This window comes from Lycorma delicatula, chromosome 4 (genome assembly GCF_047948215.1).
Source record: "Lycorma delicatula isolate Av1 chromosome 4, ASM4794821v1, whole genome shotgun sequence".
NCBI classification, from domain to species: Eukaryota; Metazoa; Arthropoda; class Insecta; order Hemiptera; family Fulgoridae; genus Lycorma; species Lycorma delicatula.
The window spans coordinates 50980141-51007732 of NC_134458.1; the positions used below are offsets into that span (position 1 = coordinate 50980141).

At 32.9% G+C, this 27592-nt stretch overlaps 2 protein-coding genes across 3 annotated transcripts in view; both read right to left on the minus strand.

Annotated features, from left to right (window-relative positions):
• Positions 1 to 27592, minus strand: part of LOC142323387 (uncharacterized) — a 208246-nt gene that overhangs the window by 124431 nt on the left and 56223 nt on the right. For both annotated transcript variants that reach the window (XM_075362947.1, XM_075362948.1), the window contains exon 4: positions 19197 to 19373. In XM_075362947.1, the coding sequence (XP_075219062.1) occupies positions 19204 to 19373 (170 nt within the window). In that variant the 3' untranslated portion in view covers positions 19197 to 19203. The remainder of the gene's footprint in view (positions 1 to 19196; positions 19374 to 27592) is intronic.
• LOC142322850 (filamin-A-like) lies at positions 8965 to 11435 on the minus strand. The gene is made up of 2 exons (XM_075361931.1): positions 11318 to 11435; positions 8965 to 9200 (listed from the first exon to the last, which is right to left on the minus strand). Exons 1-2 carry the CDS (start codon positions 11371 to 11373, stop codon positions 8999 to 9001), a joined length of 258 nt encoding a protein of 85 aa, XP_075218046.1. The 5' UTR covers positions 11374 to 11435; the 3' UTR covers positions 8965 to 8998.

Sequence of the window (27592 nt, forward strand, 5' to 3'; positions counted from 1 at the left end):
CAGTCATCGGCGAAAGCACGAGCCGCGAACCTTTTCGGGAATGTCAGCCAAAGAAATCCGTCAAATACCAAACTACAGAGCAGAGAACCGAGAACGAAACCTTGCGGGATTCCCAGGATGAGGACCTTCCACAGAGAGCAGCGCATCTCCAAACAGATTGTGACAAATAGTTAGACAAATAGTCTCAAACTACGGCCTGCAGGGCACAGTACCATTGCGGTCCTCCTACCGATAGAGGATACAACTCCAATACAAAGAAGGAAATGACGCCTCAATGTCAAAAAAAATTGCCAAACACATCCACAGTCGGCGCCTTCCACTTCGGCATGTGCATTCAAGATGCAATCCTCGGTGAATCCACCTTCATGAAGCCATACTGGCTTCGACTAAAAAGACATCTCACATCGATGCATCCCCAGAGCCGCCCCACAACCAGCCCCCCGAAGCAACCCGCCGAAAACCATCAAGAAGCCGACAACCGCCGACCGAACCAGAACCCCTTCCCGGCTCCAAAAGCACCCTCACCAAAGCCACTTCCCGACAAGCGGAAAGAAGCCCAAACCAAGGCACCCAGAGAACCGCCCGCCAAGAGCTCCCCATGACAAGCAAAAGGCGACAGAAGACATCCGAGTCAAGCCAGCCAACACCCGGCCACCCCCAGCGCCATTCGCGAAAACAGACGGTCCACAATCACGGGACCCACAACCCGCACGCCAGGGACGGCGTCCCACCCTCCCCGACGCCGATCACCACACCATCTTTCCGAGCATCCGGAAACAGAGCATCCAGGAACGCCCGGTAAGTCGCCTCAGATGTCAACGTATCGTCTCGACCACCAAACTCGAGCGAAAACCGGATTGCACGTGCAATGGCTTGCGCCCATAACACGATTTCGCGAGCTGCCAGGGGTTGCGCTGCAACTCGCGCATGGAATCTCTCCGAAACACGAGTGTGATTTCCTTGATGGCTCGTAGGTCTTCACTGCGGACGCGCCGGTAGATACGTAGGACCTCAGCGCGCACGTCATCAACGATAATCCCCGTTAGGAGGCTACGCTTGGGCCTACCTACGATCTACCCTTGCACCCAGCACGCTACGTCTTCACTGCGGACGCGCCGATAGATACGTAGGACCTCAGCGCGCACGTCATCAACGATAATCCCCGTTAGGGGGCTACGCTTGGGCCTACCTACGATCTACCCTTGCGCCCAGCACGCTTAGGTCAGAGGACTACCATCTTTTTCCGGGCCGCCGTCTGCGATCAACAGACGGCCTCCCAAAAGCGAAGGTCATGACGGCTACAGGCACTCTCTAATCAGCGGACTGACTACGATGATGGGACCGTCCATTAGCCTTGGCCGCCGTAGGACCCTATCGCAGCCAGTCTTGATGGACCAGCTGAATTTTTCAGCCATCAATTCCACCTGCTCACTGTGTTCCATGCGACATTACAACCCCTGTAAGGCAGCCGCCAAGCCCATGCAATTGCGCGCACCGTCCAGCCCTCGGCGCGGGCCAGGCGGTCGTGACCACACGCCAACATTCGTGGCGACTCACCAGGAGAACCCGGACAATCTGCCTCCAGGCGCTCCGGAAGATGAAGCAGTAGTCGGGGCCAGGGCGGGCGAGACCCCATCACGAGCGAGCAAGCCGCAGATCTTGTGACCACAGACCGAGTGCCCTCCCGAATGGCACCGAGAAAGGACCGGGCACTGACCAACGAGCCCCGGACACCCTCCACCACCCGCCGCCCGTCACAAGAGAGCCGCCCGGCAGGCAGCTCTCAAGGCGCCCCAGTCGGAGCGGCTATCCGACTTGCAGGAAGATGGGTTTGGTGACGGTGCTCCCAAAACCGGAAACGACTCTAGTTAGGTCGACAGTCATCAGTCTCGAGATGGCCATCGGCAAGCCCCCCGAGAGGCTATCCGTGGAACGGCTCCGGGAATGCATCGATGTTAATGTCTTTTTAGTTGAGGCCAGTATGGCTTCATGAAGGGGGATTCACTGAGGATTCCATCTTGAGTGCACTTGCCGAAGTGGAAGGCGCCGACTGTGGATGTGTTTGGCAATTTTTTTTTTGGCATGTTGGGGTCATTTCTTTCTTTGTATTGGAGTTCTATCCTCTGTTGGTTGGAGGACCGCAACGGTCCTGTGCCCTGCAGGCCGTAGTGCGAGACTATTTGTCTAACCGTGCGGCTCTGTTTGGAGATGCGCTGCTGTCTGTGAAAAGGTCCGGGTCGTACTGGCCTATCCGTACTATACGTAAAGTAATTTAGAATAGTCAGTTGTTTGTTCGCGTACAGTAACGACCCGGACAACAGTATCACGTCTATTAGTAGACACTCGGCCTGGCGGCAACGTTCTGCCGTCTTGCCTACTACTGAATTGGCGTTCGACTGTAGCAGTCTGAGAGTTTGCCTAACCGTACCTAGATAGCATGTCACACTCTATGATGGCCTGAATACCACGTCCTTCAGAGAATTTGCTTGGCACAGGCGGGGAATATTGCTAGAATTTCCAGTAGGACATCCTTAATTGTCACTTGTGACAAGAAATCCGTACCGGAACTCTCCTTCGGGAGTGCGGTTATATTTATTTTGCCGCTGGAGGGGCCGGGAGTCATTAACGCATTTTGGTGGGGCGTGGGGCTTCTCGGACCTCTTATTTGCTATAGTTTTTGTGTAACTTTACTAAATAGCTGAATAAGTGGGAAGCCACAATATACGCATTTTGTTGTGGGTATGAAAAGATCGTTTAGGACCACTCGCACACTGTTTACTCTTGCATAATGCAAAGGCATTACAAGTAAATTTAAGAAATCTGTTTCATATTATACTCTTCCTTCAGCTATGAGAGCCTATTCCAAATGAAGAGGCGTTAACTTTTCCAATTCTACCAGAAACGTGCAGTTTAGAAGAAAATGTTGGTGATGAAGACATAGTGACTCAGAAATTAACGAAAAAGAACGGGATCCAAATTCCCAAGATGAGAGCACTGAATCTCACAAATTACTGAACCAGAACCTTAATGATCTGTTTCGTTATGTTAATTTGTTTTAAATGTAATCTCAGAGTTCCTGACTTCAAAATTAGAAAGCTTTAACCTTACAGTGGCACTCAAATATGTTTCCCTTACTAAGCAGCAAGAATTTCGGCACCTGTTCTCCTTACACGATAAAAGTGTTCTCCCATGATTTAAATTCCTCACTGGATTTACTATAGCAGCGTCACAATCCTTCAGAATTCAGACTGCATATAGATCCCTCTGAAAATGTTTGAAAACCATCCTCCTTCACATTGGAAATAAGAAAACATCAATTCTCCTTTCCTCTTTAGCACAAATGAAGAAGACATATGACAGTATGAAATTTTTACTTGTGTTGATACAGATGAAAGTTATTCATGGGCGTATATGTAGAGACCTAAGGGTGATAGCAATTTTTTGTTAAGGCTGCATCTATCAGTTATACAAAGTACTTTGGTTTATTACACAAGCAGGACAATAGAAACAGAAAAACTATTACATTAAAACTAAAAAACCGGCCCAAGGGCTGAGCAGAAAAATATTAATTGTGAATTTTGTAAATCTAAAGAACGTCTACCTTCCACCATTACATATAAAACTTGCTTTGATGAAAAATTTTATAAAATAATAAAAAAATAAAGGTTTTACCACAATATATGGAAGGACACTTCCATTGTAGTTCTTCTTTTTTTTAATAATTAAATGAACGTTGTGTTACCTGCAACAAAAGAAAAAAACAGTACTATATGTAACGATGATAATAAATCCTTTTTTCAACTTACTATGTTTTGGTTATGCTAGGAATTAATACATTTGTAACGTAAATATTGTACTCATATTTTTATTATGAAATACGAGGTCTGATAGTACTCATTACCATTCATCAGCTGTAGGTTAGCTTTTTATGCAGACACTTGGGAGAAAATCACTCAAATTCAAGGACATAATATTTCTAAAGATTACCATAATCTTAAGCCGGACCTAGCAGGCATTCAGCAAAAACCTAGAGATCACTAGCAGGAAGAAAGGAATGAAGAATAAAGGAAAAGAGTAGAAGTTAGAAAAGGATGATCTAAAGAGGACTGCAAACGATTCCACTCGAAAGAATGAATCTACATCTTTTCTACACAGTGCGTATCAATTTTACTAGTAATCCATTAGATTAGGGCTTCTTCATGTAGGATATAAGTAGACAATTACTGATACAGAATACCTGTAGAATTACTGCGCAGTGCAGGTGAAGAAGCGATTGATAGATTGTACAAACTGGTGTGTAATATTTATAAAAAAGGAAAGTTCCGTAAGACTTCAAAAAGACTTTGGTATCAAAATTATGATACCAAAGAAAGCAGAGGCAGATAAATGTGAAGAATACAGAACAATTAGTTTTACTAGTCACGCATCAAAATTCTTAACTAGAATTCTATACAGAAGAATTGAGAGGAGAGTGGAGGAAGTGTTAGGAGAAGACCAATTTGGTTTCAGAAAAAGTATATGGACAAGAGAAGCAATTTTAGGCCTCAGATTAATAGTGGAAGGAAGATTAAAGTAAAACAAACCGACATACTTTGCGTTTATAGATCTAGAAAAGGCATTCGATAACGTAGACTGGAATAAAATGTTCGGCATTTTAAAAAAATTAGGGTTCAAATACAGAGATAGAAGAACAATTGCTAACATTTACAGGAACCAAACAACAACAGTAATAATTGAAGAACATAAGAAGCTGTAATAAGAAAGGGAGTCCGACAAGGATGTTTCTAATCCCCGTTACATTTTAATCTTTACATGGAACTAGCAGTTAATGATGTAAAAGAACAATTTAGATTTGGAGTAACAGTACAAGGTGAAAAGATAAAGATGCTACGATTTGCTGATGATATAGTAATTCTAGCCGAGAGTAAAAAGGATTTCGAAGAAACAATGAACGGCATAGATGAAGTCCTACGCAAGAACTATCACATGAAAATAAACAAGAACAAAACGAAAGTAATTAAATGTAGTATAAATAACAAAGATGGACCCCTGAATGTGAAAATAGGAGGAGAAAGGATTATGGAGGTAGAAGAATTTTGTTATTTGGGAAGTAGAATTACTAAAGATGGATGAAGCAGGAGCGATATAAAATGCCGAATAGCACAAGCTAAACGAGCCTTCAGTAAGAAATATATTTTGTTTACATCAAAAATTAATTTAAATGTGAGGAAAAGATTTTTGAAAGTCTATGTTTGGAGTGTCGCTTTATATGGAAGTGAAACTTGGACAATCGGAATATCTGAGAAGAAAGGATTAGAAGCTTTTGAAATGCGGTGCTATAGGATAATGTTAAAAATCAGATGGTTGGATAAAGTGACAAATGAAGACCTATTAGATGAAGAAACAAGCATTTGGAAAAATATAGCTAAAAGAAGAGACAGACTTATGGGCCACATACTAAGGCATCCTGGAATAGTAGCTTTAATATTGGAAGGAAAAAATTGTGTAGGCAGGCCACGTTTGGAATATGTAAAACAAATTGTTAGGAATGCAAGATGTAGGGGGTATACTGATATGAAAAGACTAGCACTAGATAGGGAATATTGGAGAGCTGCATCAAACCAGTCAAATGACTGAAAACAAAGCGATTCAGGCACGATATTATACTTCCAAACAGATTACAAAAAGATAAGACTCGGAGCAAGCAAAGCAAGCAGAGGTATATGTAAGACTGTAATTTACATTAAAATAAAAAACATATTAGCATCAACATTAAATTACTAAAATTAAACATTTTGTGTTAAAAGGAAAGATCCCGACTTACTATCTATTCCATTCGTATTTTGTTGAGTTCAAGTGGCAAAATTTTGCAAAGGACCTGGATATAGCTATTCTTTGTACTTCATCAATAAATTAATTACAACCAAATTTTTACCCCTGTTTCTTGGAGAACCCAAAGATCACTCTTCGGACTGTTATTTCTGCTTAATAAATATTAAAGGGATTACGTCAAAATCAAAACATACAGTGGTGTACCCTAACTTGCAATCTGCAATAAGACCAGTTCCACACTGGAAAGAATTGCCCGTACTAAAACCTCCAGAGCATGTGACATTAGATGAAGTGAGCTCAAAGTCTGATGGAAGTAAGGAAGAAAAAAAACAGATTCTGGTGATACAATTTTTGAACAAAGCAGTTCATCCGAGCCTCATTTGCTGACTCAAGAGAATCTTAACGATCTCATACGAGATTTAAAATTATCCAAAAAAAAACAGTCTGAAATGCTTGCTTCCCAGCTAAAAGGACGGAATCTTCTTCAAAAGAATACAAAGATATGTACTTATCGTAATCGTTATTCTGAATTTAAAGACTATTTTTCTGAAGAAAATGGCTTAGTGTTTTATAATGACATTTCTTTTCTTATGGAGACACTTTGTAATGAACATAAACAAACAGAATGGCACTTGTTCACCGAATACTCTAGAGTTAGTTTAAAAGTTGTTTCTGCATAATGGCAACAAATTCCCATAGTATCTGCGGCTAACTCTGCTAGTATGAAAGAAACATATGAAAACTTTAAATTTATATTGGAAAAGCTTCAATATTCAGAGTATGAATGGAATATTTGTGGTGATTTGAAGGTAATTGCACTTATTCTTGGTTTGCAGCTCGGTTACACAAAGTACTGCTGTTTTTTTGTGTAAATGGGATAGTAGGGACAGACAAAACCATTTCCTTAGAAAAAAGTGGCCTAAACGCGAATCACTCATTCCTGAACAGAAAGATGTGAAACATGACCCATTGTGTAATCTTAAAAATGTGCATCTACCTACGTTACACATCAAACTAAGATTAATGAAGAATTTTGTCAAGGACATGGACAATACTCGTGGTTTCATGTACTTAAAACAGAAGTTTCCTAAAATTAGTGATGTAAAAATTAAAGGAGGAATATTTGTGGGTCCACAAATATGACCACTAATGCATGATGAAAAGTTTGAGGAAATATTGAATCCACCAGAGAAAACAGATTGGCAAACATTCAAAAATGTTACTCAAGAGTTTTTTGGGAAATCGAAAGGAGGAAAATTACCGTGATATTGTCAATGATCTTTTAAAAATTTGGGTTATACTATGTATGTAAAGGCACACTTCCTGCACTTACACCTAGATTTCTTCCCAGAAAATCTTGGCACAGTGAGCAATGAGAATGAGGTACACTTTCATCAGATTTCAGCTATGGAAAAGATGTATCAAGGAAAATGGAATCCTAATATGCTGGCCGATTATTGTTGGACCATCAAGAGGAATGCTGCACAATCAAAATATAGCAGAAAATCATCATTTCTTACTTTCTAGATGAGTCAAATATTTGAATATTGTGTAATTAAGAATGCAAAAAGTATTAAAATGTTTGAAATTATAGATGCCTGTCTCTCAGAAACCTTGTGTAATGGGAAAAAACCGATATCAGATTTAAATTCAATAGAAAAAATACTATTAGAAATACATATTTTTCTTCCTAGGGACAAAAAAAAATTACTTTTTATTCCCCAATGTTATTACTTAAATATGAAGAGTTAGGAAATCTAAAATTTTTGACATGAGTTGAGTAAAAAGAGTAACAAAGGAGGGTAAGTGAGAGTAACTAAAAAAAAAGAGATTCTAACATAATTTTTCATACGAATTTAGATTATAAAAGAGCTCAGTCACCACAGATTTATTTTTATTAGATAATCCGTTGAAAGAACAACAAATTTTTCATTGTTTTTCTTGAAGGAGATAAATTTTAAACAGTTGATAACTTTAAATATGGTAGTTCCAAACAAAACAATTTTAATGGCAAACCAAGACAAATTTACACTGAATGGACACTTTCATCATAACACTTTCAGAAACTCTTCTGACCTTCCAAGGACATCAAGAAGTTGACAAATATAATAAATTGATTTAGCACACATAACAAAATGAATTTATCAAATTATTGTAACAAATACACAGATCACTTCCTCATGTCCCAGTGCATGTGTAAATTGTATGGCCACAGCAAATAAAAATCACCTTGCACGCCTTATCTAACATAAGTAAAATATTCAAAAATAACAAACTTAAAACAACAGAAAATTTGACTTTTCTCTCCATGTAAAGAAAAGTGTTACTAAAACACAAAATTAATGGATGTTTTTTTTTCTCTTTAAAAACACAATTATGTTCCTCTACAATGAATGACAGAATAAATATGATTTTATAAAAATTAGCAATAAAAACACTTCAGAAAGGAACTTATTCAACAATCACACAAATAAATCTTTGCAAATAAAAATTGTCATGTATACAAAGTTACATATTTTTATGGTTTCTCTTGAACCCTTATGATGACAGTAGAAATTTCAGAAACAATTTTTTACTCATTTAATGGTGGTTTTGAAAAGTTGTAATGACAACTTTGAATCTTTTCTATTAACAGGCAGCATTTTTAAAATTATATAAATAATGTAAGCATACCTTTTTACACACCTATGCTTCAATCAGAAATGTTTATTATGTACATCAGAATATGCAGTTAATTAAATAAATAATATTGTGAATATTACTCTAATTAAATGCATTATGTAAACAATAAAAGAATAAAAATTAAAACCAAAAAGAGAAAGGCGATTGAAATAAATTTGAAATTTTGATTTAAAAAAAAAGAAGAGATAATGAAATCAAAAGTAAAGTAAAAACAGTAAACAATAATTCATGCTAACAAATGCATTCCTGAACTTGTACTAATATATTCTAAGAAATCCAACGAAAAGTTAATCTAACACTTACATTTACAGAAAATACTGCCAATTAATGGAAACGGTTCTCAAGTTTTTTTTTAAATGCCTAATTTCATTAATTTACTCTTTTTTATCTATTTCATTCTATTATTTAAATGTAGACAAACCTAACAATAGACTGGTTATATTATTCAGTTAACTTCACCCTTTTAGAAAACCTTGAACATTAACTAATTTTTATAACTGTTAAAAAATTCACTTAATATAGTAGAACCAATACCTTCTTCAAATGGTGTATAACAACTGATTCGGTATGTTCCATCAGCAAGTGAAGTAATATGGTTTTCTGTGAGAGACCGAGATGGATTGGTTATAGTACATGTCACTTTACGATCTTCTACTTTTCCAATTGCACCAGAATCCACCAGACACCTGTAACAGAAGAACTTAATAATGTATTATACATAAAAAATTAACTATTTTATTTCATTTGATTATATTATTTTAGACTAGAACCTAAATGTACCTCCTACAGTAAAATAGTATTTTTTCTGTAACAGCAAATTCTGATAATAAAAATTATCAGAGATCATACTACCTTCAGGTATTTTTCACCTCTTGAAAAAAAATTTAGATTAAATTGGAATAATTATGACTTTCTCATAGTTTAACTAACTGATTATAATAATTAAATTTTATTACATTTATATATCCTCAGTTTAATTATTTCAGCAGTTTTTTGTCAATTATAGATTCCAGTAACATGCAGTGAAACTGTACTCAACATTGTTTAAGTCTGTTTAACTATGGGAACTAGATTATTAAATGAGGCTTCAGCTATTGAAATTTTATTCTTATTTCACATCCTTCAATTTTCAGGATGCTACTCCTTGAGACAGTCCAGGATTTATACAACCATTAGTTGTAAAGGGATGTAATTTATTACCTTATCTAAAATCTTTTAATGTAATTTTCTGTAAGTTATTTCTGGGTTAAGAGTTACAACTGAGTTATTGATTGCTTCCCTTTTCATGTGATATTTGAAAGATCAAGGCTAAACTGTACAAGCTATTTTAACACCACCATTGCTTATTTCTATTACCTGCCTTGGTTAGTACTTCAATTCTAATTTACAAGACATCCTGGATCCTGGTATGAGCCATAAAATAGCTACTATACTATTACTATTCTTAATAAGTAAGGGATGCAGCTATCTACTTTCCCTGGTCAATAAAGCTGTAATATCCTCTTCAATTTGTGTGTGCGTGCGTGCGTGCGTGCGTGTGTGTGTGTGTGTGTGTGTGTGTGTGTGTGTGTGTGTGTGTGTGTGTGTGTGTGTGTGTGTGTGTGTGTGTGTATCTATGTATATGTGTATGTATATATATGTATATATTGACAGTGCTGTATAAGTAACTGAAATTCTAATTAAATGCAATTGGATGAAGGAGTTAAGATGTAAATTTTTGAATTTATAACTAATGTTAGTATTGATATTAAACTATATTATTTAATTTTGTTTCCTGAATTATGTGTATTTTTAATTATGTGTACATGTTTATCTGTAATCTTGTATTTATGCAAAGACACTAATAAGACAAAGATAATAATATAATTGTGTAACATAATTAAAACACCAGTATTACTCTTATTTTTATGAACTAATAATTATATGAGCTAGGATTATGAACCAATGACTAATAATTATTATGAACTAATGATTAAATTTTGTATTTTTAATTTATATTGAAATTTTTAATTTATATTTAATGTATATTGATTTTTTTTATTTTTTTATGTACTATTGTGTAACACACAAAGACTATAGTTAGCTGTCCTATTACACAAAAAATACAAACAAACAAATAAATAAATTATTATTATTATTATTGCAAGAACTTTGATGGGCACCACTTACTCAAATAATGGCAATACATTTTTTAAATAATAAAAGTTAACATTTATCGGTTAAAAACTATACACACCAAATATGATTTCTGTCACGATCAATTAAAATATTTTAATTTCATTGAATTGCACTAATTCACTTTAATTTATAATATGAAAACAATTTCATATTCACCAATAAAACATAAAAAAATACTAGTATAGCAGTAGGGTAAGTGCTCAGAAATTATTTATTAAAATATACTATGAATTCTTTAATGCAAACCTGAAACCAAATCGTGGAATTGAATCCTGTTATAATCATTTTGCAACACCTATAACATCTGAAGGAGCAACATTTTCAAAATAAAAGTATGTGAACTAATTTAAACGAAAATGACTGAAGCCGTGCTTAATAAACCAGTTCCTGTCAATCTGCTGTAACGACACACCGAATCAAATTCTATAACAATTTTTTTTTAAAAACTTATCATCACTGACTGTCCTAGGCAAGAATATAGCAAAGTTCCACTTCAATAATCTTAAAAAATGTAGTAATGTAAATTGCAGTTCTTTTTGATCGGGTAACTGTATACTATGATACTATTTTTTTTTGGAATGTCTTAGTCGATATCTAAACAAAAAAAAAATCATAACTGTATTACCTGTACAGCATGTCTTCCTCCAGATTTTGGTGTGTAACTGCATGTATATGTACCATCTCTGTTGTCTCTCAATTTCATATCAACATTAGTGCTCTTAGCGTCCAAAACCTGTAATTTTAAATAAAACTAATGAATACATTAGAAGCGATACAATAAATATAAATAGATTCCGTAAAATACGACATAATAATAACTGGTGACTTCATTACCCCCGGGGTGTGGTCTGGAATGATCGCACTTTTCTTTCCGGTTGCAATTACTATTCTAAATGTCGATCTAACCGCATCTTCAATCTAGTAGATTTTTTGAACCTAGGTTTTTATAACCATAATTTTGCACAAGGAACTAGCCTAGATCTTGTATTGACGAATGTAACTGTGTCAACTCTTTCTTCGGACGGTGTTGTGCACCCGGATAAACATCATCCTCGGTTCTCAATAATCTTACATGACTCTTCGTTCATTCATGATCATGTTACAAATCGTCCCACGTATAATTTCAGAAAGGGAGACTTTAAATCTTTCTTTAAAATGTGACGAACGCAGATTGGGGCAATGTTCTTCTGTGTCCTAACCTAGACGAAGCTGTGACGAATTTTCGTCAGGTGTTCAGTAAAGCTGTAGACAAGAATGTTCCTATCACTCGTCGTCGATCTCCTAAGTTTCCGTTCTGGTTTTCAGCCGAACGGAATAGCGCTGATTAAGAAGAAAACAGTAGCACATCGACGATTTAAATTAACGAGACTTACTTCTGACTATCGCTCGTTTTCAGAGCTACGAAAGAAAGTTAAACTTATGGTTTCTAGGGATAATTATAACCACGCAAGCTTCATCGAAAGCGATCTAACGTTTAAGCCTTCAAGGTTTTGGAAATACGTCTCACAACACAGATCTAACCAAGAAAGAGTAGTTGCACCTCTGATCAATAATGAACTAGATCCTCAAGTGCTATGTACTCGTTTTGGGGAGTACTTTCAATCTGTGTTTCAGACTTTTCCAGAGGATGTAAGAGCGGATACCTCTTCAACGTCCAAAGATCGGATGAACTGTGCTGAGCTTGATATACCCTATGTCAGCGTCGAATTAGTATTAACCACCATTAACGGAATTAATCAAGGCAGCCAGTGGACCTGATGGCATACCACCATTTATTATTAAAGGCGTCAGCAGCGTGATCGCTCCTATTCTGGCCTCATTGTGCAACTAGAGCTTGAAATCAGGTACCTTCCCCAGCCTATGGAAAAAGGCGATCGTTACTCCAATTCCCAAACCTGGTGTCCCCCTTATTCCTAATTTCCGCCCTATTTCCGTCCTATCCTTCTTTTCTAAAATGTTTGAATCAATCCTAACATCTCATATATCTCAAAACATCAAACATAAAATCTCCGCTTCCAAACACGGCTTCATGCAATCCCGTTCCACAACCACAAACCTCAATTGTTTCCTTGATAAAATCGGCCCTGTTGTTGAATCTCAAGGTCAGGTGGATGCTATCTATTTTGATTTTCAAAAAGCATTTGACAAAATGCCCCATTACCTGCTCCAAAAGAAGTTGGCTGAATTTGGGTTCAGTGAGCGTCTTGTCAAGTGGATCTCTTCATACTTGAATAACAGAACTTTTGCTGTTAGGTATGCTGGATGCACTTCCCAAAGAGAATTCTCTGCAATCTCTGGAGTTCCACAGAGTTCCAACCTTGGCCCGTTGCTGTTTCTACTTTTTATAAATGATATTACTGAATCCGTCTCTGTTGGTCTGAGTATGTATGCCGATGACCTTAAATTATTTCTTCAGATTAAAAGCTTACATGATCACCTAATGTTACAACACAATATTAACCGTATTTACCAGTGGGCAATGAGAAATTACATGCAGCTAAATTTCTCAAAAATTAAACATATTCCGTTCTCCCGAAAAACTAACATTGCTTGGTATAATTATACAATAAACTCTCTTCTCATTAATACTGTGAACTCCGTCACCGATCTAGGCATACTCCTTGACTCCAAGCTATACCTTTCTTAACACGCAGACATTATTGTGAGCCGAGCGAAGAGAAATCTTGGTCTGTTGAAATGGATTGCGAGACCTTTTGTTGATCCTCGAACTTGTGTCTTACTCTTCAAGTCACTTGTTCAAAGCCAGCTTGAATATTCCACCTCAACCTGGAATTCTGTGTCTTACTCTTCAAGTCACTTGTTCAAAGCCAGCTTGAATATTCCACCTCAACCTGGAATTCTCGAAGAGACTATACATCGATTAAAACTGAATCCATTCAGAACAACTTTCTATCTTGGCTGACTCACAAATTTAAACTTCACCAACTTGGAAAACAACAGCTTCAATTACTACATAATTTACCATCTCTTGTATGTCGAAGAGAATACTTTGATTTACTGTTTTTTTCATAAAGCATTACACGGGTGTAATCCTACGGAAAACAAAATACAGTTACGTACACCCGGACGCAATATTCGAAACTTTTGTCCTCTTGCATACTCTACACAACTTATCTCACCCACAGAGAGATGCGCTTTAACTGCTGTAAAAAAATATGATAAAATAGACTTTTTTCAATCGAGGAAGAATTTTGTTTTTGAACTGAGTTTTACTCCGATATATTATAGATATTAAAAGTATAAAAACCCATAATACTGGATTACTACAGAACTTCACTAACCCTCTTCTGCTTGACCTTAGTTAAGTTATATAAATTAAAACAATTTTCTATTAATAAATAAATAAATATTTTAATAATTAAAATCAATTATATTGTAAAACAATGACGTAAATTTCTTTTGTGTCTATTTTACCTGCACATATATATATATATACACACACACACACACACACACACACACACACGTGTGTGTGTGTGTGTGTGTGTGTGTGTGTGTGTGCTCATATACTTTTCCATACCATAGATAAAATTTAAAAACAGACTGGTAAATTCTTGAATATTTATAATACATATTTTAAACTTATTTCTTAAAATGTCAGTAGTTTTACATACATACAAAAAGGTTATATATATATATATGTATCACAAGTTTTTTATCTATTGAAAAAACCTTGAATTGAGACTTTGATCTGGCTTGAAATCAAAAATTCTGAAATAAAAAAAATCCTTTTCTTGTAATAACTCAAACTAAACTAAACATAAATAATTATCTATTCCTGTTAATAAAAAAAAACCTGTAATATATGCAGTTATTAATAAGACCAAAAACTACAACATTAGTTTTATTTTGGAATATAATTTGTTTTTTAGAAGTTAACTGATTAATTAAATAGTATAAAAGCAACTATTAACATTAGATTATAAATTAAAAATGTGTAAAATTTGGTATAACATGCTATGTATTAATATCATTCAATTTTATCACTCTTCAGTATAACTGAATTATATTAATCAGTATATATCATAATCTGTGTCCCCTCCTCCAAATACAAATGTATAATAAACTTTCTTATCTCTTCTCTTTTTGTTTTCAGTAAAAAAAGAAAACATTAAATTGTAATTTTCTGGTATCTGAATCTGTATTTCTTGTAACTGTGATATGTGAAACCGACTGAGGAATTATAAGCATTAATTAAAGATGCTTTCTTTGTTTTTAATGATGTTCATAATATAGTCGGTCCTTCTGATGAAAGAATGTTTCAGTTCTAGAACTTCTAGGAATATCATCTACATTTTAGTGGGTTTGGCAAATGGTGTTTTGATGATACACACAAAATATTCAGCTCAGTAAGGAAGACAATAGAAACTGCTTTATTTGACATTCTTCTTAACAACCCTTATATATACATATATAAGGGTTAATTTTGGAGATAACTTTTATCTCACGTTATGTACCCTATAACCATTACAGTTATGGCAATATTCCGTTATAAATTACCATTAATCCTTGTTTGGAAATTATAATTTGTAATTAATTTCATTTGTGTTAGAAACAAACCATAATGTTTTGCTTTTAAATGCCTTAATAAAAAACTAAGCTTGTCATCTTTATTAAATATTTATTATGCTTATATCTGTAGTGAAAATTCCTGTCTGTAGTGTAATATTATCTCTTGGGCTACATCAAAAAGTCAGAATAAGTTTTCAAGTTACAATAAAGAGCTGCAGATTATTTTTTGGTATCTAAAGGTCTGAATCATTTAGATTAATATTTAGAAAAATAAAAATATTCATTTATTCTTCGGTTTATATTTTTGAATATGAAATCTTTGCTAAAAAAAAATACATGCGTATTTAAAAAAAAAATATATTTATATCATTCACCTCTATCAAACTAGACAACAGAACTATTATTGTGTATTGTGTAACTAAGATAATAATTTGGTATGTAAGACCTTCTTATGCTTCTGTTGCCATTTTTAATACACTACTAAACCATTTAGAAAGGCACTATCGAAATTTATTTAAAATGCAATTAAAAAATTTTCTTTAACAGAAATCATACATTTCTACGAATTTTTAAATAAAATTAATTAACAACAAAAACAACAATTAACTAACAATTAATAATTATTATTAATTAAAACAACAATTAATTAATTAAAAAAGAACAAAAATTTAAATAAATTTAAGAACATTTCTATTTTATTTAATGTTAGAGTAGCGATTAAATATTTAAATAACAAAATAATGAAATTAATATGTGCTCCGTGGTAGATCTTTTTCCTGAATATGTATAGGTACTAGGAGAAGAATTTAATTCTCTCCAGATGCCACTTCAGTCTATTATTTATCATCTCCTCAATCACCTTGCAAAAGGTGCATGTTCAAGCAATCAGATGGTAGTTCTGCTGAAGCGATGTCACAATTGGGCTTAACCACAGGAATGACTACAGCCTCAATCCAGACGTCCGGAAACACTCCTTCCTCCAAGATAATGTTGAACAGGTGTAATAGGTGACGAGACCCTAATCAGAGAGTTCCCATATGAAGATATATAGAATTCAATCAGATCCAGGGCTAGAATATTTTAGATGTGCAAGTACATCTTGTAATTCGCTGAAGGTGAGAGGGGCGTTCAGATCCTGGTTGATGCTATTATTCCATTAAAGTATATACTAAAATCTGAATTCAGGGGCATTTTTAATCCTCAGAAAATTGTCATGAAGGTTTGAGTCGCTCAATCTTGATATTACTCTGCCAGTTAAGATGTTTCTTCACCGATGATATCACTACCACCAACAGAGGTAAGGAGAATGGAACTACTAGTCGATAGTGATCTCACCGGCGAAGATACATTTCTTAACTGATAACTGATAACTCTGAATAAAAGCATTTAAAAAATAATACACAGAAAAAAAAGGGTTATGCTAAATAGTTATTGAAATGTTTTTGTTAAATAGATTAGTAATATATCTTAGTATAAATGAAAGAAGATTCAGAAATCTACGTTTTATAAATATTCCCGCCACTCAAAAGGCTATTCATATTGGCAAAAAAAACATGCGTTACATGTTTACCGATATCGTTTGTCGGAAAATATATTTATAGACATCAAGTAAAAGTGACGTATTTATGATCACAAATTCCTTCTTTTTTTTTGTGTGTGCTGGATATGTTTTTCGGTATGTTGCTAGTAAGAGCTATTTAATAAATCCCTAACCCTCATAGTAATTGTAATGCACAAGTCACACACACACACACACACACACACACACACACGCGCACACACACGCACACACACACACACACACACACACACACACACACACACACACACACACACACACACACACACACACACACACACAAGCAGATTTCTGAGAGAAAAATGGTCATATTCTTTCTAGTCTAAATAAAACATTTTACATCGTTCAAATTGTGTGTAATAAAACTGATTCCTTTGTGAACATAAAACAGAATAACCGACAAAGATATATAAAATGATTTTGTAACAGCGTTTTAAAACTGACACCGTACATATCCAGTTTAATGGCTGCATGATCAGAATAGGTTAAAAACAATAATTAACTAAATAAAAATACAAGATTTTTGTATCGTGATATATAATCTAAAAAACATAAAAATTAAAATTCGGAAATTAAGTTGAGAAATATACATTAAACTAAAATGTAAAATTACTTAAGTTTACATTGAAATCGTATAAAATAAAATACATTTTGCAGAAATTAAAAGAAATACATTGTAAGATAACGTACGATAAGACAACTGAATTCACTAGATATTCAGTTTTATATATGTAGGTTTTTAAAATGTATTTTGTTGTATATTATTCGTTATAATAATATGTTAAATTAATTGTTATTAGTGTGGGTTATTTTTGCGTTTCGGTTTTGTATTTTAAAATTTAGATTGTGTTTCACCCGTTCGTCTATTTGTTTGATTATATTACTATTTATTATTAGGACGTTAAAACGGTCGGGGACTTTGTTAGAAAATACACTGGCGTAATACAAAAATTGACGTTTGAAACGGTTAATTTTGAAAAGAATGCGGTATAAGTATTTTTCCCTGCCGAACGAGTATTGTACGGTGTATTTTTAAATTCAAATTAATTTTTATATTTGTTAAGTGTAGTATTACTTTCTTGACATAAAGGAATCGGATTTTGGACTTTTTCTTACCGCAGTGATAAGCCCTCGTCGAGAACTTTTCAACGATACGTCATAAACGGTACTTATTTTCATCGTTTCCAGAATTAAAGCCAAATAAAGTTTTAATTAATGAAATATTTGGATGTTAGGAGAAACCATATCGGTTCCAATCAGAATTAATATCTTTTTTTAATTTAAATATACTGATTTATTAACGATTAACCTCTGATCGCAAAAAAAAGATTACGATAAATAATAATTCAATAACAACAAAAAAATAAAAAATAAGAAACCATATCAGAAGTTATTAATGAAAAAAAAATTTATCAACTTTTCAATTTAAAATGTGTATGTAATTTAATAGGCGTACAAGGAAGTCATATGGTGCCCACATCAATTTTTTTATTTACGCGATTGTTTTTCTTAAAAAAATAATAAACTATAATTAGAAAAAAGAACCAGAATGTAGCGTTCACTACCGCGAAAATCCCTATTCGTTAGTACATTATTCTACAGTTAAAATTTCTATCTAACTTTCGTTAAATCAATATTCATCATTCAAAAAAAAAAAAATGACAAGAGGTATTCAATAATTTCACTTTATTTTAGCCACCTAATAACGCATTCCGAGACACCGCCCTCACGGAGGGACTGACTAGTAATGTAATAAAAATGTAAACCGTTATTACAATATTATAGTTTACTTTTTAAGAAAAAGAAAACATATTAAGTAAATATTACTAATAAAATACTTGGAAACATAATGGTAAAAGTCAGTTTTATGGAGATAATCTCATTAGAGACTGAAATATTTTTATTCTTTCATTTAATTTATGTATATATATATATATATTAACTTAGCAAAATCAATTCTTTTGTTATTGCATTTGCTATATTCCTCTCTATACTAATCATGTCAAAGATAAAATTATAAAAATATTTTACTAACAAGAGTACAGAATTCAATAATGCTTCTACTTTTGCTTATTGTTATTTCATAATAGCGCTTTCAAGGTTTTCCTTCATCATCAGTTAATAAAACATTTTCTTTTTAAAAAATCACACGTTAAAATTGTAAACGTAAAAATATGTAGTCGTAAAAATTAAAAATATTAAACATTTTTTGTTATGTGGCGGGCCACACATAAAGTACTGTACTTAAACTTGATTTTGAGACTAAGATACCCAGAGATAACGTATTTTATCGATTATAAAACTTCTTATACAAAAATTATAGTTTACTGACATACCATTATGTTTTAGTCCACTGCCGCCTCTCACAAAATATAATAGTAGTATAAATTACCTTAATTTTATTGCCATGCGGTGGTGCAGCCCATGATAATAGCAAGGTTGATTCGTATTCTTTCTTCTAAATCGTTATTAGAATGCAATCGATCAGCGCTTTTATGAACTAACAGTTCATCAAGATATAGACTTGGCACCGGTGGATAGAGATGCTGAAGAACCGCAAAGAAAACCACTGTAACACCGAACAAACTGGATAATGATGGCTTCTTAAAACTAAAGTTCAAATCAGGTTTAGCTGTTTCTGGTATTATCCTAAGCTTTATACTTTCATGAAATATATAGGCCTATTATGTTAAGTTATGAACACTCTCGCGGTTATAAATTGATATAATATTATTTGTAAATAATGACGTTGAACTCGCGGCTGAATGTAGCGCATTTTATTGTCATTTTAGAAAATAAGCTTAGATTAAAATCCATGCAAAATTATAAACAAAAAATAATTAAATAAATTTATAAGCGTAAAATTATGTAAGGTCCGATTTCAGCTCAACAAACCAATTGCTGAAGTGTAATTGGATCCACATCCTTTTATAAGTCAATATCTTAAATAAAAATGAAGTACATAATAAAATTAATTTACATATTATCAAAAAGAAATTAATTCTTTCAGTTGTTTCTACTGTAATAGTTCAACGGTTAATTTAAGTTAAGTATTAGTACAGAAAAATACTGTTACGAGAAGTTAAAAAATGAGTGAATTAGAGTGTTTAAAGGTGGAAAGAGTTTTAAGATGGAAAGTATAAGACTTTTGCAATGTAGCAAACTACACAGATTTAAAAATAAAACAATTCATATAAATATAGTATATATCCTTTTAATATGAAAACAATACACTTTGATTTATAATTAAAGGTGCTGTGTTAATAGCAATTTAGTGATTTAAGTGATAATTGTGATTTAATTATTAGCAGTGATGATGAGTTATAAGGAATTGAAACATTATGATTTGATTCGGTAGGTAACAGTTCCGGTCAATATTAATACAAAGTACTTCTCCTCCTTTGTTCTTTCTTCCTTCTCTACGTCAATCACTTCCCCTTCAAACTTATTGTAACAAGCCTTACACACACTTGAGCATACCTGCATACATGTAGTTAAATGTATTTGGACATTTTTTATACACTGAAAAAAAATTTATCATAAAGATAAAGATGCTACGATTTCCCGATGATATAGTAATTCTAGCCGAGAGTAAAAAGGATTTAGAAGAAACAATGAACGGCATAGATGAAGTCCTACGCAAGAACTATCGCGTGAAAATAAACAAGAACAAAACAAAAGTAATGAAATGTAGTAGAAATAACAAAGATGGACCGCTGAATGTGAAAATAGGAGGAGAAAAGATTATAAAGGTAGAAGAATTTTGTTATTTGGGAAGTAAAATTACTAAAGATGGACGAAGCAGGAGCGATATAAAATGCCGAATAGCACAAGCTAAACGAGCCTTCAGTAAGAAATACAATTTGTTTACATCAAAAATTAATTTAAATGTCAGGAAATGATTTTTGATAGTGTATGTTTGGAGTGTCGCTTTATATGGAAGTGAAACTTGGACGATCGGAGTATCTGAGAAGAAAAGATTAGAAGCTTTTGAAATGTGGTGCTATAGGAGAATGTTAAAAATCAGATGGGTGGATAAAGTGACAAATGAAGAGGTATTGCGGCAAATAGATGAAGAAAGAAGCATTTGGAAAAATATAGTTAAAAGAAGAGACAGACTTATAGGCCACATACTAAGGCATCCTGGAATAGTCGCTTTAATATTGGAAGGACAGGTAGAAGGGAAAAATTGTGTAGGCAGGCCACGTTTGGAGTATGTAAAACAAATTTTTGGGGATGTAGGATGTAGAGGGTATACTGAAATGAAACGACTAGCACTAGATAGGGAATCTTGGAGAGCTGCATCAAACCAGTCAAATGACTGAAGACAAAAAAAAAAAATTAAACATGAAAAATTATTACAAAATAATTCACATTACAGAAGGGACTATTGAAAATAATTTTAAGGACATATTTACAATATATGCTCGTTAACAGGATCCAGAGTTGTTTTTTTTTTTTTTTTTTAATTAGTATTACAGTAGCACCCCCCATATCCGACCAACTTACACCTGAGACACTACAGTACTGCATGTATGTGCATGCAGTACACACATACTTGTCTGTGTGTTGAATCACCAAAACATATCATTGCATCATATTGGAAGATGTGCATACTGTACTACTGTACAGTCTTATGTACCTAAGGGAATAAAAATTCATTTTAATTTAAGCAGCATAGTATAACAGTGCGTGTTTATCCATTACTGCACAAGCATATTGATAATGACGCTGTTATCGTGAATTTTGTGAGCAGGCTATTGAATCTATGTTAGATTTTATTGTGTGTTAACTAATGGCTGCTCAAAAACAAAAATGTGTAGTGTGTTCATTATAACAGAAGCTGCAAGTAATTGAACAACTTGATAAGAATGAGTCTGTGCAAAACTTTTCTTTAGAATTGGGAGTCGGCATAACCACAATTAATGATTGGAGGAAAAACTGAAAGGCCCTCGAAGCACATACATTGACCGTTGAAGAAGACATTGCCGAAAAGGAGCTACTTTATCTGGACCCATTATTAAAAAAAAGCAAAAATTCTATACAAGAAACTGGAGGGAAAAGATGAAAAATTCACAGCAAGTGAGGGATGGCTTCACAGGTGGAAGAAGCACCATTGAATTTGACAAGTTTTTATTGTTGGAGAAAAATTGTCAGTTGATAATACCACTGCAAATGAATCTGTGGTAAAATTGAAAAAGCTAGTTGAAGATAACTATCTAAAACCCGACCAGCTGTACAATATTGATGAGACAGGGTTAAATTATAAAATGCTCCCGAAAATAACTCTTGCACAAAATTTTAAATCTTACCAATACCAAGTAGGCAAAGGATAAATTAAAACTGCTCTATGCAGCAACACCAGTGGAAGTCATAAGTTGCTGTTATTTGTTATTGGGAAGTCCAAAAGCCTAGAACATTTAAGAATCTAAACTTATCTTCATTGTCTGTTTATTATTATAACCAGGATTCCACCTGAATTGACTGCAATCTTTTTAAGAACTAGTTTTACAGTGAATTTGTACTGTTAGTTGAAAGAAGTTTAAAATCAAAAAATTCTCCACTAAAAGCTCTTCTTTTAGATGGCGCACCAAGTCACCCAAATGAAAATGATTACAAAAAGGAGTAATTAAAGCAATATTTCTACCAGCTCATGTCACATGGCTAAATAAAAAAGATACAATCGAAAATATATTGGATCCATTCTTGAAAAAACAGAGGAGAGTCATAATCTTTTTTTCAAGCAATGAAATAAATAAATACTAAAGATGCGACTTAAATGGTTACAGAAGCCTGGAAGGAAATGTCTGAAACAACATTAAAAAGTCATGGGTGAAACTGCGGCCAAGTATGGAACCAGAAAACACTATTTTCACAAAAAAATGAAGCCAATGATGATGAAATGGTAGTCCAAGATCTACAAGATGATATAAAGCCTGATATTGAATGCTGCGACATAATAGAATGGCTTGCTGAATGTGCCGTTGATGAGGCTAGCACTAATGAAGTACTGAATGACAATCAGATAATTATTACAACTGTCCAACAAGATCCAAACGATGACAATGACGATAAAGATGCCTCTTTTACCAAGGTTTCTTACACAGACACCAAGCATGGATTCAAAATTGCTTTATGGTATTTAGAATAGCACCGAATTCAGCGCCTACAGATATTTTATGAGTGAAGAAGTGGAAATACGTAACAGTCAAGTCCAGGATGTCGGCTTTAAAATAAAAAATTAAACACTTTTTCTGTTTATAGTAAATCTGTTTTGATGTACAGTTATTTTTTCATTATGCTAATTGGCCATAACTGAGATAAAGAGTTTAATACCTAATGTTTTTTTTTTTAAATCATTGTACATTAATACACTATTGTACACAGTATATGTACTGTATTTTTAAATTTTATTATGAATTTTTTTATTTAAAAAAAGCTACATGATTTATTTTGTTGCAGCAGTGCGATATTATACTTTGTTGTTTATCTCTTCCATAGTAATCAAATATTTCCCTCATTATTAAAAATGACTACAGAAGCATAATTAATCCCCTTTAATCATAAGCCAAAATATTTTGTTGAATTATATAAAAACAGTTCCATAGTCTGGTTTGATTGGGGTGAATACTGTTATTTTTTAAGCGTAAGTGGCGATTCTTTTTAGCAAAAATTGCTAAAAGGATGCCATAATATTGGGTGATTTTATCATTATTTTCTAAATGATTTTAACCTTATGCGAGTTATTTCTACCCTTACATTTCGATCTCCTTGCCAACTAAAATCACAGATATCTCTGGCACCTACACTGACAATGTTTTACAAATTTACCTGGAGATAATAATAGAAATTTTTATACAGATTACAGTATTTCAATTGAAGAAGCATCTGAGATAAATATTTCTTTTATTTTTTTAAGAGTGATCAATAAAAGATTCAATTAGAGATTTAATAACAAAATGCTTTATTTGAAAACACTAAGCTTGTCATCATTATTAAATATTTATTATATCTATGTACTTCCCTACCTAAAAAATAATATCATCTCTTTAGGCTCCTTTAAGAAGCCAGAATGAGTTTTCACTATATAAAATTAGCTGTCAGATCACTGTTTAGCAGCAATCAATATGAGTTATGTACACCAACATTTAATAAATTAAAAATTCTCTCATCTATTAAAAAAAAAGAATAAGAATCATTTACTCCTAAAATTCACCAAAATATACCTCTGTTAAATCAGATAGCATAAATGTTTTTAAGGAAAACAATGAAATACCTCAGTGTATTAGGAAGGCCTTATTATGCTTCTATTGCCATTTTTAATCATTTACTGACCTGTATTTTATTGATGAGTTTTATGCAATATTAAATAGAAAAGAAACCCTGAAAATTCTGAACCTTTGTTTAACAGGTATGAACAATATGCCCACAAATAATTTTCTTCTAATTTTTTTTACACTACTTTATTTTATAAGTATTATAAATATAAGTATTTTAAAGTATCATAAAATATTTACTTTACTATCGTTTAAAATTTACAATTTTTATGTATTAGTACAGATTTTAATCACTTTAATATTAATATCATTTTTTAAATTATGTATTTTGTGATTAAGGTTTTGCAGCGGTTTTCCTTGATCCATCCAGGAAAAAGCTAAGCAGTTCATTTTTTATCTGTGGAACAACACAGCTACCCCCATTCTTGAAATAATCTGTATTATTTATATGAACTATTCAAAATAAATAATTATTACTTATGATCTATATTGTGTTTGTGTAATTCATTGTTTTATTAAATTGTGTAATACTAAATAAGTAAGCACAACACAGTCACACCTCATGTTTTGCTGATGAACAAGATATTCACTAATGTGCCAGCAATTTATAATAAATATTACATTACACTCAAATTCATTAAAAAAAAAATCTTTCTTCATATACAAGTGCATATAAAGAAACATACATTCATTCATGTACACACACACACACACAACACACAGATGCTAATGCTTATACACGATTCATATACACCACATAACACTAAATTTAAAATAGAATTCATAATATCAACATAACCTAACAACGAATTAAAATAAGCAAAACGTGGAAGATTTTATTTAAATTCATTATAGTTCTCGAATTAAAATAATTAATCGCATTTATATTAGAAACAAAATCTGTACACTATAATTTATTATCAGCCCTTTATTTGAAGGGCTTTACAAAAGAAATGGTTGCATTCATTGTTATTTTTAATAAATCCAAAATTAGTTCCTGTAACAACTAATTTTTTTTTTCTCGAACAGTAATTAGAATTCAGTAATTATAAATAATGATTACTTCACAAAAGTTGGGACATTTGTACTCAAACTTACATAGTTTATTTTTTTATTTTGCGATTCTCAAATATTATTTTGAAATAAGTTAACTTATCTCTACGTAATAAAGCAACTTTACAAAGAAGTTTCTTGACACTGTTTTGTTGGTAGGAAAAAATTAAGCAATTTTAAGTACATTAAGTTACCAACATAATATAAATGAAAAATTGAGATAAAAATAATTAAAAAATCTAACAGAGATATAAAAACTTAAAATACATGCTTACTGAAATAATAAATAAAATCAGTTATTATATAAAAAAATTTGCCATGAGTTTGCTGGAAAATGCAATATTAACAAATAGAAACAAAGATTACAAAAGCTTTATTCTACAAAGATAAATTATGACAGACGTAAAAAAGCTGTAAAATGCTGAGCTACATGAGTTTTTATAAACAAATATTTTACACAAAGCACTATTCTGCAGCAATTAAAATTAAATTTTAGACATGAATGGTATCAAACAGAACTTTCAGTTTATATCTAACCATTAGAATGTACAAAAATTACATTATTTTGAAGAAGTATACTTGGTATTAAGGTTATAATACAAATTATCATTTTACTTAAAAAAAGAATACTAGAATTATAATAATAATTTATAGTATCAAAACTAATAACATAAACAAATGATTTCAATATCAATGTATCAAGAAAGAATGTATATTTTACTTGCAGTAGAGAAGTGGAAGAACTAGTAACCATGAGATATGCAAACATCCTTTTATGTTAATTTGTTCTTCTGATCGTCATTATTCTATAATCCATATGATGTGGCCCAAGCACACACACATTGTGATATATAAGAAATAAATGAATTCAGTTCAATGCAATTTTAAGTAAATACTGAACAAGGCATAGTTGATAACAAACTAATTCATCATCGGTTCTATCAGTTTGAAAATAAGAAAATATAAGTGCACAGAAATCTATATATAGATCAAAATTATCTGAAAACCATACTGGGAACATTATTAATAAAATTAGATGCCTTTTAACTTCAGATTAGATTAGAGATCAAACAAGAAGATATCACACAGAAATGTCATATTTGCATATTTGATGCTCAATAAATCAATGACAGGGAAAGTTGTTTCATGATGAATTTTTCCAGTAAATAAATTAAATTTCACGATAATAATTATTAATTTAAACTCATGAGGTGGATAATGTATGGAAAAGATAGTTTTTCCATTTGTGATGGTAATGTCATGCCATGATTGAGCAAACACGCCAGGCGACTGAATATCATTTCTACATTTGCAGATCTACATATGGAGCACATAAAGGTACAAATAAAATGTTACAATTCTGAATATTTCAACAACAGTACTAATTTAATACATTAAATTGTTCTAAAATAGCATTTTTTTTTTAATTCAGGTATTTTTAACAGCGCTTTTGTTATTAATTAAATAGGCAAAAAATCAGAAAATTACCAAAAACTTTCAAAAATATACTTTTCTCTATCTTCAAGCAGTTATTTCAGGCACAGAACGCTCAATAGCATAACTAAATACATTTTTATAAATGTTTTATTTTATAAATAATATTAAACGAATATTCACATAAAATTAATAAAGAATTAACACAAGTGCAAACTGACAACACAAAAAAAAACATGGAAAAACACACATACAAATGTAATTTACCATGAAGTTGTATTGTTGCCAGATGCTTTGATTCGTTTAACATTTGCCTCAGGATGGATGATAGCTTGAAATGGAGAACCAGGTATGTGCATATCATTAAAAGTAATGTTGATACTATAATCTCCCACTTCAGTCGGTAGATATGTAACTGAACAAGTACCATCTCCATTGTCTTTACAGTTTATAGCAGCTTCACACGGACCTTCAACAGTGACTCCCAAACCTCCTTGTCCGGCACTTCGGGTGTCAATCATAAACTCAGCAGGACGGCCAATCACACCTCTTTCCAGACCAGGACCACTCGCTCTCACTCTACTAGCATTACTTCCATGTAGACATGTCAGTATATACGGTGTTGGTGATACGGGTTCCCCTCCGAATGATATACTTTGAAAACTGACAAGCAATCGATGTAAGCCTATAAGGAAATACTTGAAGCAACTCAGTACTGTGCGTCAGATTTGAAATTTTCTTAGTTTTACTTCAAATGTGTTAATCCACATTTTTTTATGACTTATAATCATGTCACAAGTTACTCATAACAGTGAAAAAGACAATTTCAGTAATTAAAAAATCATTAGCACATCACTTGATTAATCTAAACGACTTTAGTATATTTTTTATTTACTGTAGACAGTACGTTACAACTTACTGTATATATTTAAGCATTAAAAAATTTCTCGTTGGAATTATAACAAAAAAAACGGTAACGACAAATTAAAAGTTTACGTAAAATTTAACCTCTGATCCAAAGATT